The 20,184-nt window shown below is 37.0% G+C and overlaps 1 protein-coding gene across 1 annotated transcript in view; it reads left to right on the forward strand.

Moving 5' to 3' along the window:
- Window positions 1-13,352, forward strand: part of LOC114645215 (BMP/retinoic acid-inducible neural-specific protein 3-like) — a 294,652-nt gene extending 281,300 nt beyond the window's left edge. The window contains exon 9 of the mRNA XM_028793103.2: window positions 11,123-13,352. Within this exon, the coding sequence (XP_028648936.2) occupies window positions 11,123-12,239 (1,117 nt within the window). The 3' untranslated portion in view covers window positions 12,240-13,352. The remainder of the gene's footprint in view (window positions 1-11,122) is intronic.
- The last annotated feature ends 6,832 nt before the right edge of the window (window positions 13,353-20,184 follow it).

Raw genomic sequence — 20,184 nt, forward strand, 5'->3', positions numbered from 1 at the left:
AACATGATTGGTTACACCTAGTCGCTAACAGGACATGCACTACTTGATTGATAGTCCTGTTTGTTTAGGATGTATGTGACTTTTTGAATGTATGTTTTTCATTTTTATTTTTTGGGAGCTGTGTGAACACTTTAAAAGGAAGGAGAAAAAGAACAATGGCCTATATATATATAAATATACTAGTCATTAAGCCCGTTACAATAACAGGCGCTAGAACAGTAGTGCATAAACATTAATAGGAACAGTCTATATTAAATGGCAAGGGACTTTGAGAAACAGGTTCTGCTCTTAGCTGAGGAATTACCACTTGCTCACAGGAACTCTATCTGCAGGTTGCTCTGGTTGATAAATGACGCCTCCTTCCGGGCAGTCAGGTTTCTTATAATAGACTAACAGTGTAAGCCTGTGCTGTAAAAAGCCTGGGGTCCTAGAAACTATTTAAATCGTCAGAAGAAAATTTGAAATGTAGAGATGTCAGGTCATTGAAAGGAACTACTCTAGGTGTCTCTCTCCTAGGAGGATTAATTTTGCCGACGTGCTCGCATCGCTTGTGAATTAGCGGCTAAGCGACTATGTCTTTCTTTGGAAGTTTCCTTTTGCCGATGTGCTCGCCTCGCTTGAATTTTAGCGGCGAGAGGATAAGTAAAAGGAATACGTTTTGCCGATGTTAGCGGCTAAGCGACTTTGTCTTTCTTCTGAGGTTTCGTTTTGCTGATGTGCTGGCCTCGCTTGTGTTATTAGCAGCTAAGCGAGTTTTCTGTTTTCTCGGAGATGGAGCCCTTACCCCGACTCCACCTCTCACTTCTGGGCCAGACAGACAGACACACACACTTCCACACATAGACATTTATATATAAGATAAAGCAGAAGGGGCAGAGCTTAGTGCCTTCTCTGGGCAGTTTTTCAGTAATGCAGAGAGAGAAGGAAAAGAGAATGTTAGTGAGAGTGCCCCATCTTGCTCTGGTGGATTTTCTCAATTTAGCCCATGAAGAGATCCTCTGACGCACATGTATGACAAAGTTTATTGTTGTGAGTGCAATTAAATTCTCCCTCTGACAAGGCACAGTTGAATGACAGGTCAGACAATAAATAAATCCTGTAACAGTTTAGCAAATTAGTTCAAAATAAAAAAAATAGTATAATTAATGAAAAAGATGAAAGACTCAGTATTTCTCATTTAATCCTTCAGAAAATTCCCACAGATTTGGCAAGAAGCTATAGAAAGGCAAACAGCTGTATTGCTTTCAAAGTCTGAATTGGTCATTACAGTAAATTTAGCTAGCCATGTCCTTCTCTACAAAAGCACTAAGAAGCCAGAATACTTATTAGAAATACCTTACTACTCTGTTTGAACACAAATTAATTTATGACCTCAATTAAATTGCTAAAGCTGTGGGGTCAAGACCTACAAGTAAGGATTTTTAAAAAGTCCATGTAAATAAATTCACAGCCATGAACAAAATGCTTTCTTTCTTTCCTCAGCTGTTCTACCTTATATTTGCTTATTTCTAAATCCATTAATTCATTTCCTGAACCCAGTAAATGCAATTCAGAGTTGTGAAAATCCAAAATCTATCCTGACAGCAGAAAGTAGAAATCTACCGTGCCATGGACACCAGTCTCTCCCAGTGTGCATGACACACAGGGTGGTCTGTTTAGAGTAACCCATTTATGTTACATGTGTTGCATAAAAAAGGAAGACCAGAAAATCCAGACTAAAGAATACAGGAGTAATTTGTAGACTCCATACTGACAGTGATCCAGCAGGGATTTGAGTCCCTAGAGCTGTAAGACACTAAACATTGTGCCATGCTTCCTATTTTCAGCTTACTCATATTAGTCAAGCAACCTTTGTTATGTTATATATTGTATTTTTCCATTTGGGAAGTAACTTCTAAGCATCTTTCTTTTCTTTTCCATGGTATTCTGCTTAATTAACCAGGCAATAAAGTATAAACATACAAGCACAGCAAGGCACTGCAAAGTTCTTTGGGAACAAATATATTTTGCAATTGGCACATCTTGTACTGAATCCTACAAGGTGTACTTCACAATTTATACATGATAATAATAATGGACTTTCACCTTTTTAACATTCTCATTTTTTCTGTTCCAGTTAAATGAACCAATAAATAAAAATAATCACAAATAAAAGCCATATAGAGTATCAGTAAATAAGAGGCTTATATTCTTATTCTACAGATAGCAACCCTAATAAAAGTTAAATATGAAATGTGTGAAATTAAATTAGCTGCTCTGGCACTCATGCTTCTCTGGGGCCTGCCTTGTCCAATACATGTTTGCTGTGTGCTAGAATAGATCCCATAAGCTCTTCTGTCTTAAGCCTGTCAGAGGTTTACAAGAGCCTTCCATAAGGACAAAATAATGTTGGCAGCATTTGTTCTGAATGAGACTGACATGATCTCAATACAGAAAACACTTAAAAGGTGAGTTCCTGCAGTACAGGAGCCTACTGCATCTATTATACTTTTCTGATTTTTACGTCTACTCCCTATTTGCATTGTCAGGCTTGTTAGAATTATTGCTTCCAAACTCTACAGTTATATTGATTTGTAGATTATACTATGTATGAATTTATGCAAACACCATACTGTTCATTATTGATATTTTGAATTGAGCAATCTTTCTTTTTTTATTTAAGCTAACTTAAAAAAGGACAGAGTCAGTCTTTCACTAAAAACAAACACAAACAGGACTAATTTTGATTAGAGCTGTTATACAGTAGTGCTAATCTCCATGGCACCATTCCACCCTGCAACAAAACAATTTAGTTACATTTACATACGAATAAATTCAGATGTATAATACGCAGGATGTTACCCAGCAAACAAACTGACACTTGGCCAACTGTAGGCCCAATGTGGGCAAACATATTGGCCCTATGTGGGCAGTGGCATAGCTAGGGGGGGGGCAAGGGGGGACATCTGTCCCCAGGCGCAGCATCCAAGGGGTGTCAAATTTCCCTTCCCCATTGCATTTTGGCAAACAGGAGGGGGCACGAAATCTTCAGTTGTCCCAGGGCGCTGAAAACCCTAGCTACGCCTCTGTATGTGGGCAGCCAACAATGCTTTAATTAGGATTTGCAAATCGGGGAAACTTGGGACCCAAATCACAGTCCCAGGGTGGGCAAACTTACAGGCCACCTAAATTTGGTAATGAAGCTGAAAAAAGGCCATACCTTACTAGTTCATCCATCCATTTTCTATACCTGCTTATCCTGGGTAGGGTTGTCGCAAAATTGGTGGCTATCCCAGCAAGAAATGGGTGCAAGGAGAACCAGTAATAATAGTACCCTTTTAAAAACTACTTAAAGTCTGCACTGATTTTCATTTTCCTCGTGTATTAGCACCAGTACCCAGCAGGCACTAGTCCTTTACTATTCTATTATAGGCCATCATCAGTCACAAAACAATAAAATATAGATGTCACAGCTTAAAGCAAGTCTGCTATTGCACCTTCTCTGATACAAAATCTGTTTGCTTTGTATATTGTGGAGGACTTGCAGCCCAAACTTACCATGGAGTCACACCAGCTTTCAATTCCACTTTCTCAAAGCATGTCTCCAACAGAAAAACACTGCAAAGTAAACTTATAACGTTTTTGACAAAAATTGAATGTGAACTAAAAATAACTCTTGTGGAAGTCCACTTCACATGTACTACCACAGACATTTGGTCTGAGTACAATAAATGCTTTTTAGTAATTACTGACCATTGGATCAATTCTAAACTATAGCACAAAAAAGGTTCCACTGCTTTTAGGCGCATTCAGAGCCACCAAATCTTTGACGCAAATGCTGCTGAAGTTGATGAGGTACATACTTCATAATCCTGGATTATCTGAAAACTGTAACCAGTGTGGAGTGCCTCTACCGATTTCTACAAAATAAGCACATCTTTTTACAATACAACACACCCGTCTCATCTAGCGGTCCTGTCAAAATACCATTCAGTTTTGGAAGTCTTTGAGGCTCAGCTCACACCAAAGAGAATTCAGATTTTCATTTTGAAAGGCTGTTTCAAAAAATAAATAAAAAATATGAACACACAGGACCCTGATATTTTGAGAAACTTGAGCTAGTGTTTTTGCTTTGTATTTTCTTTTATTCACAAAGTAAAACTTAATTTGAGTGCAGAAAGTAGTAAAACTGTCACATAACTTTTTTAAGTTCACAATTACATAATATTAAAGCAATGTCAATTAGAAATTAGTACATTAGCACGTCAGCTCAAGTTGGACACTTGGGAGACAGTCAGAGAGACAAGATTGCGTTGGTTTGGACATGTGCAGAGGAGAGATGCTGGGTATATTGGGAGAAGGATGTTAAAGATAGAGGTGTCAGGAAAGAGGAAAAGTGGAAGGCCTAAGAGAAGATTTATAGATGTGGTGAGAAAGGACATACAGGTGACGGGTGTAACAGAACAAGATGCAGAGAGCAGAAAGATATGGAAGAAGATGATCCACTGTTGCAATCCCTAACGGGAGCAGCCGAAAGAAGAAGAAGATACAACAATAAGGACACCTTTGTTTGCCAGAGTCAGTTTTGCTCATTTAATTTAATAACAATAACTATAAATATATGTCTTTTATTATTTATGGCCTTATTGTGATTATATTGAACAATATATATAATTGCTGTTATATGCTTGTCTGTGAGTGTACATTCAGTTCTATATTTGTCCATAAATGTACTGTATTATTTAAAAGCACTTTTTATTACTTTTTAAGTAATGTGTAATACATATAGTATGTTACTATTTAAACATGACTTACCCAACACTGTTTATTTCTGTGACATTTTGTACAGTAATTTTCATGGGTACCGCCATACTGTTTACAACAACAACCCTGTTGCTTATCATGTCATTCAAGGCCTTTGACATTGTTACACTGCCCCTATAAAAGATGGCGGTAGGCATTCACTCATGTCCTTTACTTGTTAAAACAAAAAGAGTGTCACAAACTATTATAACAGAAGCTTTTTATTTAAAACAAATAACTGTTGGCTTTGGCCAAAAACTTTTGACTTCTGACAAATTTTTGGTAGCAGTTTGGTTTTGGTTTTTGGACCTTAATTTTTGGTTAATGACTCCAACTTGCGTTTTGTCCATTAGTTTCAACTGCACCTAAAAATATATTCAGTTCCCGGTCAGAAAAAAATATTTCTAATATGTCATTTAGATTTAATTCAAATGACAACTACAGTTAGTGACTTGTTTCCAAGTTTTTAGCTTTCCTGCTATCATCAAATTAATTTTTCTTTTTTATTTTTTGAATTTCTTTTACATTTGAAATGTTTTTCATTTTTATTAACTCTTTTGTAATATCATTTTGTAGTATGCTATTATTTTTCTGACTAGAATGTATTTAATTATATTTTCAGTAGTCATAATTGAGGTCAAGGAATTAATTAATTTTAGATTTAGCTGAGGTACCCGTAGGAAGGGTGGGCCTTAAATTGCACTTCTTTTAGATTTAGCAGGATCTTAGCATGTGTAGGAGAGGAGGTAGAGAAACATTAGGAAGAACGTATTTTGCTAAACAGCTATAGAAGGTTAAAATCCTGTTAAATGCCAGCCAAAGTGTGTGTCATTGCCTGTTGCTCCTTGGGAGACAGAAGTCACCAACACTCGCTCTCCAATGTACTCTCTGTCTCTCTTACTGGTTTTCTCCATTCTGCACATGTCAGCCTTCATAGCGTTATTTTTTTCTTGGCTTGCCTCTCTTTATGTTTCCCTTCTGGGTTCCAGCTTAAGGCATGTTTGATGATACCTCACCACCTCAAACTGCTTTGTCTAATTTCATCTTCTATATTAAATTGTTTTGTTTCTTGCCATAGAGCAATGATTTGTATTGTGTTTGGTCAAAAATCAAAAGAAATTTCCTGAGGCAGCTGTTGACAAATGCTTGTATTTTTTTAAGCTGTGTCCACCATCCATCATTTTTTTTTCATATGTACTGTACAGGCTGTTTTCATGATCCAGTCAATAACTAACTAGAAATAAGCATAAGAGGTATCCTTTTATATTATATAATAGGAAGCTTCATAATTTTTAACTTGTATGCATGCATCTGCAAAACATTTCTTCATATGAGTTTCTGACAGTGTTTACTAATTTTTCTTAAAATTCTATAATGAAAAAGGGTCAGTCTGCCTGCCTGATGTTTTCATCATCTTATAAAGTTGTATGGCAAGTATAGTGAGAATTACCACACAATAAACTGTTCTGCAATAATTTATAAGGTGACAGCTTAGTCTATACATGACTAGTTTGGACAAAAGCCTACTTGCTTTTCTGATAGTTGTTCGTATTTTATTCTGTTTAAAATGATTTGAATGAATATTTTACCAGGAACTGAAAGCAGATAGATACCTCAATACTTGGTTACACAATACACAGTTACTTAGGTCTCCTTTCTTAGGTATCTTAACCAGAAGTGCCTCTTTTCATTTTAGTTGTGCTTCTTCATAATTACATATTTTTCAAACAATGGGAGAAGTGTATAATTTGACTTTTCAAACTCTGTTTTGAAAACTTCTGCTATTATGACACCAGCTCCTGGTGATGTATTCTTTTATTGTCCTGGGAACAAATCTTTTGTGTCGAAAATTGATAGTTGGCCTAGATGTAGCTGAAATGCTGATTTTGTTCTTGTTTGGTGAAGTGGACTAAATTGCTATGGATTGTCATTGTTTTGATATCTAATCTGGAAATTGATAAAGTCAAAAGGTAGTCAATATGTCAGAACGTGACACAATCAATACATTTAAAAGCAAATTTCATACAGCCCAATGTGCTTTACAAAAAATAATACCAGTAAGAGTGTACTGAAATAATAATAATAATCACATTGATAATAAAGTGTATAGAATAAATGAAAAGTTCTTGATACTTTTACCTAATTATTCCACAAGTATTTAAGTGATAGAATAATTGGTCACATTTTTAAACAATACTTACGGCTAAATGTCTAGATAGGAGAATCAGATCTTTAGAAATACAAAATCCTGGAGAAAATAAACCTCCGCAGACCAATGATTTTCAGTAGTTTAAGAAAAGGCCACCGAGCCTCACCTTGGTATACCACAATTCTGTTATCAACCTCAGTTTTGCCATTTCTGTCTTCTTTTTTGTCATTTTTTTTCTTTGTTCTTTTATTGGAGTATCTTGTCTCACACTGATGGAGCAAAAACCCACTGCCTTTCACGTCCAGCTTTTATGGAGCAGCAGGAGATCTGTTCAACAGTTAGAATATGGCCCAATTGCTATAAAGAAATATTTCATACATTGTACCATTTTTTTGCTTATAGAGATTGTTTAGCATGCTATTGACTTTCATGTGAAATTGTCCAGATGAAAAAAAATTGAAAAGCAGTAATCATGCAAAGTGTATAAGAAAATTTCCAAGATACTTAATATTAGAAATAGGGAAAATATGTCATATCTGTTAAACTGTGTCAAACAGAGCGCCATCCAAATCTGACTTTTCAAAGAGGAAATTCATTAGAGCATTAGTCAGGAAAGCATGTAGAAATTATCTGAAACAATTAGTCTTTCAAGGCTGATATGAAAGAAACTGCATTTTACAACAATAACAATTCTGAGCTTCATTGGAGAATAGTAAATGAAAGATCTTGCTGAAAACCTAAAATTTACTAGCAGAATTTTGACACAACTCTGAATACAAATAGAAAAAGATTATTTAGCCTAATGTGACCAGAACTAAATAATTTTAGCTTTAATAATAAAGGCTTGTTTTTAAAAGTATAGCGTCTTTCGCAAATTGGGATGATATTTTGTAACCTTTTTACCCAAAAAAAGAAGTACGATTCTGCTGGGCTCCATGGTCTCAAGAGTGAGGCTTATCTTAAAACTATAGGCCTCAAGGCTCCACTGAGACCTAACAATAAGGTGAATCCTACCTCAAAATCTAGAAGCAAGATTTCGGCCTGCACCAGCCCAACAAAAAAGGGTAAAAGCTTCAATATTCAAAAATCTCCAAAAGGAAGAGGAGAAACATGCAAAATGGTCCTCATTAAGAAAAACAAAAATATGAAGAATTTATTTACAAAAAAATTAAAATCAGCAATAAAAGAATAAAAGCAAACAATAGATTCAAAAAGTTACGTGTAAGATAAAATGTGCTTGAAATTGTCTGAATATTTTACTAGGACATCCTGATACCATTAGTAGCTGCACATTTAAATTAGAAAATGAGATTATATATAACATTTGAACTTTATAGAGTGTTCTTTGCTTACTTAAAACTTTTGATATATTTAACTATTTTGAAACTTTACGTAATTCTTAATGGAATAAGGAATGTTACCAGAATGTACTAGTTACTGTGTGCTGATTGGAGTAAATTAAAATATGTTCAAATTTTATGTAAATGAATCTAAATAATAAAAGGACCTGCTCTCTTAAGACTAGCCATTCTTGCCGTAGCCAGGTTTAATAAAGGTTCTCCATTTTGAACTTCATGTGTATTGTTGACTTAGGACTCTTCATCACAACCAGTGCACAAATCCAAATCACAATCCTTAAAGCAGGTAAAAGTCTTAAAACCAGAGAATCAAAACAAAGTACTTATAATGGTCGAAAAAATCAGAAGTGCAAATGGTAGCCTTAAGGACAGAAGTAAGAAACATGCGACAGCAACATCCTTATATTCTTCTGCGCAATTAAATAGAACGAGGATGGTCACTTAGCTGCGGCATTAGCAGGCTGCACCCCCTCAGGCTCAACATAAAAGGAACAAAGCACATAAATAGATATATAATTAGTATAAAACAATGTAAAATTCAAAAACAAAATAATAACAAAGTGATAGTATATAAAAAGAAAATAAAGACATAACAAACTACAAAATAAACAAAGTAGTATTTAAAAGATTACAAAAACATTGAAAAAATAGTTTATTTATTACCAAAATATTAAAAAAAGCATTATAATATTAATATAAACTAGCCATAAAGGAACATTACCAAAAATACAAATAGAAAGTATTAAAAAAAGATAACACAAGAAAAACTTCCTTTGCCTTATTTCACAGGTCTTAAACCTAAGTATGGTTCACTCATATATCCAACATGAAGTAGTGAAAAGCTTGTCTAACATCTCCATTTCTCTCTCTTCCTTTTTCTAACTTTGTATTTTTAAATGGATCTGCAGTGGATTCAGAAAGTACCCAGTCCCCTTCACTTTCTCCACACTTTATTGTGCTGTAGATTTAATTTTAAATAGATACATTTTTCTTTTTACCCATCAATCTACACTTAGTAACCCAAAATGGCAAAGTGGAGAAAGGTCTGCACATTTATTAAAAATCTAAAACTGAAATCTCCCATTCATAAAATTCAGAACTTTAATTCAGTACTTTATAGAAGCTACTTCTGGCTTTGAGTCTTCTTGGGTAAGTCTGTACAAGTTTTGTACACCTGGATGTGGGCAGTTTTTCCCATTCCTCCTGGTGGATCCTGTCAAGCTTTGTTAGTTTGGAAGGAAATCATTTGTAGACTGCCATCTTCAAGTCTCTCCACAAATGTTCTATGGGGTTTATGTCTGGTCTTTGGCTAGGCCACTCAAGGACAGTCAGGGATTAGTCCAAAGCCTCTCTAGTATTGTTTTGGCTGTATGGTTCAGGCCATTGTTGTGCTGAAAGTTGGGCCGTTGCCCCTGTCTGAGGTCACGTCCACTCTGGAGGCGGTTTTATTCAGAGATCTCTGGGTATTTAGCAGGATTCCATCCTTCCCTCAATTTTGATCAGTCTTCATGTCCTTGTCCCCGCTGCCACTATGATTCCTCAGTGTAGGGATGGCATTAGGCAGGTGATAAGCGGTGCCAGGTCTTTGCCAGACATAGTGCCTGGAGTTTTGCTCAAAGAGTTCAATTTTTGTCTCATCAGATCGGAGAATCTTTTTCCTAATGCTTTCAGGGACTTTTAGATTAGATTAGATAAACTTTATTAATCCCAAGGGGAAATATGTATCCTGCCTTATGTCTTTTACTCAAGAGTTGCTTTTGTTTTATTGATGTAGTGCTGCTGAGATGGTCATTCTTCTGACAGGTTCTCCCATCACAGCAGCTGATTTTTGAAGGTCTGTCCTGGAGCTCTGGGTTCTTTGTTACCTCCTTGACCAGGGTACTTCTTGTTCAATTGTCCAGTTTGGCCATCCAACCAACTCAAAGATGAGACATTGTGGTTCCAAACTTCTGCCATTTCACAATTGTTGAAGCCACTCTGCTCCTGGGAACATCCCAAGTCCAATTGAGGGAATAATTTATATCATTTTATTTATTTAGATATTACAGAATATTTTCAAGCTCACTTCCTCCATTTCAGGATGACCAAGGGCAAGGAGTATTGACAGCAGCATTAGGCACAAGGCAAGAGCCAACCCTAAATGGAGTGCTAGAAATCCATCAAAACCATTTGTGTAAATTCGGCCCACCAAAGTTTATATTTACTGTATAAGTGTATTTATAAATCAGGCACTGTATTATAGATAGATAGATAGATAGATAGATAGATAGATAGATAGATAGATAGATAGATAGATAGATAGATAGATAGATAGATAGATAGATAGATAGATAGATAGATAACGCAGTGCTGTGTCTTACAATTGATATAGACAGTTCTGGGATGTTCCAGTTTTCCTGTCTTACCTACTGCAGTACCAGCATATAGGAAATTAGAATATGTAGATAACAAAATGGAGCTCATGTTTACTAGACATGTTGCTGATTGTGAATGAAAGGTTCAGAGGATGTCAGTGGAAACCTGTCAGACAGAGTTTTGGGTGGCAAGGGAGAGAGATCAATGTCACAGATAGAGATTGAGTGAGCTGAAATGTTCCCCGGCTTAGCTCAGTATTGTGACAGATTTCAAGCTGAATGCTTTACCACATAAATATGTAAATATGTGGGTACTGTAATATGAAAGCAATGAATAATATGACAAACATGGCAGGCTTGCACTGACAGTTGGAAAGGAGAGCTGATATATTAACAGCTGGAACCTATTAACTTGTGTTCAAACCTGGGCCTAATTCTCTTGATAATTATCAAAATCTTTCTTTCTTTTTGTTTCTTAGATCACTGAACTACTGGCTGAAAAAGATCCAGTCACTCCTTTACTGCAACGAGAACAATCTGTCAGGTGTTTTCAATGAGGAGCTGCAGAGCTGTGCCTGCCCCATGGATCAGGAGTCATGCCAGAGCAGTTTACCTTGTAGAGTTGGCGATGGCTCAAGCTGCTTGACCTGCTCCTCAGATAATCCAGCCCAGTGTGGCAGCTGCAATGGCGGTTATGTGCTCACCCAGGGGATTTGTCGAACTTTGGTAGCTGACTCACCAGAACACTACTTGGGCTTAGAGACAGACTTTCAAGATCTCGAGATGAAATATCTTCTGCAGAAGCACGACAGCCGTATAGAGGTGCATGCCATCTTCATTAGCAATGACATGCGTCTAAACAGCTGGTTTGATCCTTCCTGGCGCAAGCGGATGCTTCTCACCTTAAAGAGCAACAAGTTTCGCTCTAATTTTGTTCACATGTTGCTTGGCCTGACGGTGCAAATTTGCCTGACCAGGAATAGTACCCTAGAGCCAGTTCTATCTATTTACATAAATCCATTTGGAGGCAGTCATTCGGAGAGCTGGCTACTTCCTGTTCACGAAAACAGTTTCCCAGACTGGGAGAGGACTACATTGGATGGAGTCCCTCAGTGCACCAACTGGACTCTGATATTAGGAAACAAGTGGAAAACCTTCTTTGAGACAGTTCACATCTACTTGCGAAGCAGGATTAAGGCCACCGATGCCATTAGCAATGAAACAATCTACTATGAACCCCTTGAGTTTATTGATCCATCCAGGAACTTGGGATACATGAAGATTAACAGTGTGCAAACATATGGCTACAGCATGCATTTTGACCCTGAGGCTATAAGGGATCTTATCCTGCAACTGGACTACCCCTACACTCAAGGATCCCAGCATTCAGCTCTGCTTCAGCTACTGGAGATCAGAGATCGTGTAAACATGAGGTCTTTACCAGGCAAGCAGCGCCTTGACTTCTTCTCTTGTATGCTACGGCATCGACTTAAAATGTCAGCCAGTGACGTGGTTCGAATCAGCGACTCCCTGAAGGCATTTGCCGCCAGACTTCCCCACGCTGTTGAATATGAGACAACCAAACTGTGCAGTTAATGAAAAAATCCTTTTTAATCTTTATCATGTTTTGTGGGTTAGACAAAAGGCAAAAAGGATGGACCATAAGACACTTGTTGAACATGAAAAAGAATTTGAAATATAGGACAATTTAGGAAAGATGATTTTTATCAGTTTTCAACAAAGGTTGTGTTGCTGTTATCTTTCTGTACATTCTTAGTGGAACAGTACTTTCTGGTGTCGTTTGCCTTCAACTGGTCTATTAGAGAAAGATGGCACAACCGTTAAAAGTTAAAGAACACAAAATGTGGAAGCTGTAGCGTTATACTGTTAAATGAATCGTGGATATCCATTGGAATCCATAAATTGAGATGACTTGAAAGAATACCCTCAGACTTGGGGAGAAAGCTGGCTTTGATTTGCTCTGAAATTTTTTTATATGAATTTCTGGAGAAGGTGGTTCATTCTACTGTTGTAAGAAAGTTTTAATGTTCCTCCTTTCTGAAAGCAACTTTATTCCTGGTAATAATGATTATTATTTGAAATGCTATGGCTAAAACGTCAAGGATTTGGATGAGTTTGTAACGATCAATAATCTTTTAGTACAAGTTTTCTGTCGACTTTTTTCTTTTGATTATATGCAATATTGGATTCTTTTAAGGATATTTTTCTACGTGTGCTTCTTTCCTTCTTTATTCTTTAAAGATGCTTTCAAAATAAAGTAAACACTGCAGCAGATACAGGCAATGGACACATAATCTGCTGTGCGTGAGACACTCATTGATGGCCTTTTGATTTAGTGGTGGGCCACTTTAGCCGCTCATGGTAACGTACTAACGGGGTGCCTGGCTTTCTTCATAATGTTTATGTGATCAGTGAGTGCTGGAGCTAAAAAATTCAACTAAGTAAAAAGAAAAAAAAAATACAGCTTATTATAAAATAATCATTCATACCCAAAGACACGAAGGTTAGGTTAGAATGAGTGTCTCCTTGGTTAGACTGGCCCCCCACCTATTGTATGCCCAGTGCTGGCAAAATACTTTCAGTGCTGGACAACCCTGAATTAGATTAAGCAGGTTTGGAAATGGAAGGATGATATGCAGTATCATATAATCAAAACCCTAGAGCCTTATAACAAAAAAACATTTGCCTTATAGTATGAAATAAACATGAAAATAATTCTGGAACGGGCTGACATACTCCATAAAGGCTGATTCCTGCCTTGCGACCATAAACTGGAAAACCCAGTATCAAAAACAACTGATGGAAGTGATGGAAGTTGGGTATAAAGAAGGTGCACTTTTGTTTTCTTATTGTCTGTTGAATGTGTAATCTCATATAAACAACTTTGGCTCACCTACCGTCTTCCTTCGCACTCACTCGGTCGCCCCTCGGATCCATTGGGAGGTCTTCTTTTTTCTCTTTGCTGCCAATTGACGCAGTGACGGAACGGCACCCTAAATTCCATGAAGTGCATTTGAAAATGTTATATCACTACCTAATGACTTATCTCCTGGATGACAGCAGAATTTCATGCTAGACCTATCTATTTGTCTATTATCAGACCTAATCAGTCTAGTTCAGACAGAATTTACCCTGCATGGGGTATGCCAGTCTATATTATTGTGCTGGTTAGCACTACTGCAGTGATTTTAAATCCCTGCCTTGGGACTGTCTCTGTGGGGTTGCAATACTTCCCATGTGTGCATGGTTTTCATTGGGCACACAAGTTTTACCCCCAAATCTCAACTAATAAATTGTTGAATTCATGTAATTAATTGACAACATCATATTGATTCAGAATTATGCCCTGAGTGGTAAGCAGTTGCACTTTGTTTTGCACTTGATGCTGCAGAAATCAATTCTCCACAGCTCTACTTGGATTAAGCAGGTTTGACAGATTAAAATATACTTTATATATAACTCATAACCCTGGTCTGGAAACCATGATTAGAAAATAAATGGTGGATATATATTTTTTTTTTATTTAAAAATGTTGGGCATTTTTTTCAACCTGCTGTGAGAGCTAAGCCACCTCTTTCCTATTTTCAGCAGCAATGGTGTAAGTAACACATGCACATTATTCATGCTGCACTGCAGTTTATAAAAAAACATGGTCATTTTCAGCCCCATGCTGTGTGAGGTGTATCCAACTTATTTGAAATGCTTAAACACTACAAACCATTTGAAGCTGTCTCTGCCACTAAAGATCCCTGGAGACTTTATTTAGGAAGTGCAACAAAGGAACTAACTGTGTTAGTGTGGGTCCTGGAGATAAATAAAAAATACATTGGCAAATATGCACTGGAAAAAGAAAAAGAATACATTTAAAAGTGATATTCCCACCTTTGGTCACATTTAACATGTTGGATAAGAGAAATCCTGGACAAGGCCAACAGTATCCTTTTTAAACTCATCCCAGCTACACTAAAATTTAAAATAGTATTTTTGTTTCATTAACACCCTGCCTGGTCTAATAATACTTTTAATTTGATATTAAATTTTGAAACTGAACACTGAAGAGATACCAGGAATAAGTGTTTACAAAATGAATTATAAAGAGCAGTAGCTCCAGATTATGTTTTACAGTTAACTGACTGGTACAGGGTAAAGTAATTTCATATATTTCATGTATCTATTTAAAATAATAATAAAAAGCACATTTAAAAAGTGGATAAAGCCATGATTGTATCACACATCGCCCTTACGTTTATAAAGACTGTGATCCTGATTATTTTGCATTTCTTTGTGCCCACATGTATGGTGGCTTCAGAACATATTCAGACCCTGTCAGTTTTTAAGCATTTTTTTATGTTGCCACCTTGTACTAAAATCATTTACGTTAATTTTTCCCCACATCAAGCAACACTCAATAACCCAGAATGATAAAACAAAAATGGGATTTTAGACATTTGTTCAACTTTATTAACTCTTTTAGGGCAGATGTCGACTTTTGTCGACAGCAGGAGTTGAGGGTGGTAATCAGCTGTGAATGTCGAAAAAGCTCACTGTTACATTATAGGCAGGCCCTCTTTGCTAGGAGGGCGGTTAGACTCGTTGATTTGATGTCAAATTTTTGCATATGCATGAGTAGCGTAGAGTAAACAACATCTAGAATGGCATCAACATCAGACAAAACAGCGAAAGTGAATGCACATAGGAAAATATTCTGTATATACTGTTGATTAATTTTTTTGTTTTTTGTGTATTATCGTTGAACCAGGCTGATTTATCGAACTTTGATTTGAATGCAAGAGATCTGGAAATCGAAAACTAAAGACAGGTAGCTGTTTTATTTCCATATTGCCTTTCAGCTTATGAGTGATGAGACAAACAGGTATGTAATAAGTATGTGAATTTACATACTGTAGAGGCTCTTGGAACACAGTGACATTTGTCATAAATAAGTATTTTATATTATGTGTGAAACCATTACTTTTTAGAAAACTGTAGTTTTTTGGGAAAATATGCAGCCCTGGGAGAAACGGAAAAAAAATAATCAGCCCTAAAAGAGTTCAAAATAAAAAACTGAAATATCACATTGATTCAAGTTTTCAGAGCTTTTACTGAGCTTTTAGTTGAAGCCCCTTTGGCAGCGATTACAGCCAGGAGTCTTCTTGGGTCTGACACAACAAGATTTGCACACCTGGATTTGGGGATTTTCTGACATTCTTGTGTGGAGCTCCTCTCCAGCTCTGTCAGGTTGGATGGAGACTGTCGCTGGACGGGTAATTTCAAGATGCTCAATTGGGTTCAAGCCTGGGCTCTTTCTGGGCAACTCAGTGACATTCCCAGAGTTGTCAAGAAGCCACCCTATGTTTTCTTTGCTTTGTGCTTATGGTCATTCTCCTGTGATCCTTCAGTCCAGTCTGAGGGCCAGAGTGTTCTGGATCAGGTTATCATTAAGGAAATCTCAGTACTTTGCTCTGCTCAGCTTTTCCTCAACCATATCTAACTGCTTACTACCATCCTAAACCACTGGAATAATATTACACAGGTGGTGAGCAGTTCCTGGTTTCAACCAGACATGATGCTAATCTTTTTTCTAACGGTATGGGAGTCCTTTAGGTGTCATTTTTTTGCAAACTCCAAGCTGGACAGATGAGTGGAGTATTACAGTGATGGTTGTCCTTCTGGAAGTTTCTCCCATCACCATAAAGGTTCTCTGGAGTACAGCCAGAGTGAACATCAGCTTTTTGGTCACCTTTCTTGCCTTGGCTCTTCAGTCATGATTGCTCAGCTTGGCCTAGTGGCCAGCTCTAGGAAGAGTCATGGTTGTTCCAAATTTCTTCTAAGAGTTATGAAGGCAACTGTGCTTTGTGATTTTTTTTGTAGCTTTCCCCTGATTAGTGCCTCAACGCAGTCCTGTCTCTAAGCTGAGCAGTTAATTCCTTCGACTTCATGGCTTGGTTTTTGCTCTGATAGATACACTCTGTCAACTGTGGAAGGTTAGGTGGACCAGTGTGCATCTTTCCTAATCATGTGCAATCAGTTGAATTTAAAACAAGTGACATCCAAACAAGGTTTGAAATGTCTCAGTAATGATTAATGATAAATTGCCTAATGGGGGCTAGGGGGGTCTTGTGGCCTTGGAACCCCTGCAGATTTTTTTTTCTTTTTTCCAGCCCTCAGGAGTTTTTTTTTTTTTTTTCTGTCCTCCTGGCCATCGGACCTTACTTTATTCTTCGTTACTTAGCATTGCCTAATCTTTTTTTTATATTTTTCTTTTTTCTTTCTTCATCTTGTAAAGCACTTCTGAGCTACATTATTTGTATGAAAATGTGTTATAGTGAGAAGTCAAGCAAAATGACACCTTTTATTGGCTAACTAAAAAGATTACAATATGCAAGCTTTCAAGGCAACTCAGGCCCCTTCTTCAGGTAAGAGGTAATCACATTACATTACATCTTTACATCTTTCCTGAAGTAGGGGCCTGAGTTGCTTCGAAAGCTTACATATTGTAATCTTTTTAGTGTCATTTTGCTTGACTTCTCACTACATTCATAATGGCTAACACGATACAACACCCTAGTACTACAAACGTGTTATATAAATATATGTTGTTTTTGTTGTTGTTGTAATAGAATGGGATGCTCATGAGCCAAATGTCAAATGTCATAGTAAAGGGTTGAAAATATGTGTCAATGTGACATTTTTTTTTTTTATTATTTTAAGAAACTTTGCAAAGGTTTTCTATAATCCAATTTTCACTTTCTTATACTAAAGTATTGAGTGTTACTTGACGTGGAGAAAAAAATTAATTTAAGTGATTTCACCACAAGGCCAAACCACAACAAAATGTGAAAATGTTGAAGGGGTCTGAACACCTTCTGAATCTTCTCTACATACGTGCCTGTAATTAGCTGGCATCCTATCCAGGGTTGGCATGCACTTCAGCTCTCCAAGAACTAATAATGGGGAAAACAGTGTTCGGAATTTAACGGATGCATATATATCTGCCTATGTTATCTAAACTGACTGTATGGCTTAATAAAGGACACAGATGTTTTTAAGAAGCACGTTCACTTATGATGTCCTGGATGGTATCTCTGTCTTAGAGCAGACCTTCCAAATCATGTATATGCACCAATCCTGCAAAACAAGACCAATCCAACAACAGGATTAGAATACAGTATTATATTCATATAAACATCGCTCTGCACTGAATATAATACCTAAGAGACCAAAGATATCCAAAATGGAGTTTGTATTAAACAATAAAATGAATGAATAAACAAACAAAGGGAGACCACAGTGTGCAAGGTAACAGACCAAAAAAGAACCCTAATGTATCTCCAAGTCTTCCTTAACAGGTTTGGGTTTAGTGGCCCATCCAACTACCCACTTAATAATTACCTTCATGCACTTCCTTTTTCAGCACTTGTTTTCACATCTATGGCATCTTCCTTCCATCAGTGAGCCTTCAGCTCAGTCTCTTCTCCCAACAGCAGACTCAATTACATCCTAGGGTCAACGTGTCTTTTATCCCACTGCTGGAACACATTCAGGGTCTCTGGCAATCCATTTTTGCCAAAAAGGACACCAGGCTAGAACTGCTTATAAAGATGAACATACATCTCTGAGGCTTTAGCATCATCGTTTATTAGCACCCTAGTCCCAGCTTCTCCTGACTATGAAACTGTGCTGCCACCAGTCAGTTATTTGGTCTTATGTTTGTATTCTGGGTCAATGCAGCCTCACTCTCTTTCCTGATTGTTATGCCAGTCACAAATATCCAACATGACTGACCACGTTCACTTGCTTTTTTAGTTTTAGCCGACCTCTCTGAATGGACTGTTAGAAATACAGTTATTGATCAACTGTGAGGATAGTGTTAAATGGAAAAGAAGAAGCACATATGCTTGGAAAAACTGCAAAAAGAGTCAATATCCAAAATTCTGGAATGTCATTGTCTAAAACCAGACATTAAAACTGTGAGCAATATCTAAACAAGAATCGTGAAAAGCTGTTAACCAAAAGGATGAGATGTCAGTAGAACAAAGATGCTAAAACTGAAAACTAAATTCTATGAGTCATTAATAGGAAATCTTTAAACCCTACGATCACAAGACTCCATACTTCTGGACGCAGCACTGAGTTATAAAACACAGCATGGTGAAGTGGCACATAATACCTCATGGGGGGTTTTTCCTAGCAACTGTGCTGTGCATCCTAGCAACCCAGTAGCAAAATGCTGAAGCTAGAAAATGGCAACTAGACACACTTAAAATTAAACAGAAAAAATATTTGTGTTAAACCCAGAGTAAATAAATACCTCAAAACACATTTGTTGAAACATTCCATTGGGTTAGAATTCACAAATTATCTATACCAGGGGAATGGAAAATATTAATCTGACAAAAGATTATTTTCTCAAGGTGTCCCAATTTGCAATGGGCCAGGCACTACTGTCAACTGCTGGGTTGACTACCCCAAGCCTCCTGGTAGTCTCTGGGGAGAAAATGGAATATTTTCATCCAGATATTTGCACCTTCTCTTACACACTGTGGATGCAAACATCAACAAGCAGAAGCCCAATAAATACAAGAAAATTTAACTTAACTCCAAAAGAATTAGAAATAATGGACTCATCCTCCCTGTGCCAAACAAGCAGCAATTGGTGTTAAGAGCATCAAGCCAGTCACAAAATACTGCGAGTCCGACACTTTCAACCTGCCATACATATTGTTTTACACATTTTTTAATACTTTTACATTTGGCTGACACCTTTATCCAAGGTGACTTACAACAGTTTAGATGTAATTTATTTATTATATTTCTTTTTGTTTTTCCAGTTGGAGCACAGGTGAAATAACTTGCTCATGGTCACATATTGTCAGTAGCATGATTTGAGCCTTCTAACTCAGGGCTTGAAGACCAAAACCTTAACCACTACACCACACTGCATGTGACTTTGCTTTTATACTCTGTGATAGCCTTGTATTCTTTGCCCTATTAACCATGTTTTCAGTTATTACTAAAGTAGATGAAGGATAATAAAAAAAACATTGTTTTTGTTACATTTGGCCGGAGTACTGTTGTGTTGTACCGTGTTATCCTTTATGGATGTAGTGAGAAGTTAAGCAAAATGACACCTTTTATTGGCTAACTAAAAAGATTACAATATGCAGGCTTTCGAGGCAACTCAGGCCCCTTCTTCAGCCAAGATGTAATCTTGCCTGAAGAAGGGGCCTGAGTTGCCTTGAAAGCTTTTTCATTTGGCTAAAATAAATACATCTGAAAATGAATACTGAAGTACAGGTTATATTTTTCAATTTAGAAATGTTTTTCTTCTGCATAAAGTTTCAGTGAATGTGCTGTAGGTCAGTGGTTCTCAGTGCATGGTCTGCAAGTTTGAGTCAAATGGACACAGATAGACTGCCTTCATATCTGAACACACTGGCGTTGCTCAGGTGGTAATCTTTGGAGTTATGGTGTGTCTGCCTTGATTTTCAAGAATTTGACTCAAATGTAAGGCATTTCT

Source organism: Erpetoichthys calabaricus, chromosome 10, assembly GCF_900747795.2.
Source record: "Erpetoichthys calabaricus chromosome 10, fErpCal1.3, whole genome shotgun sequence".
NCBI classification, from domain to species: domain Eukaryota; kingdom Metazoa; phylum Chordata; class Cladistia; order Polypteriformes; family Polypteridae; genus Erpetoichthys; species Erpetoichthys calabaricus.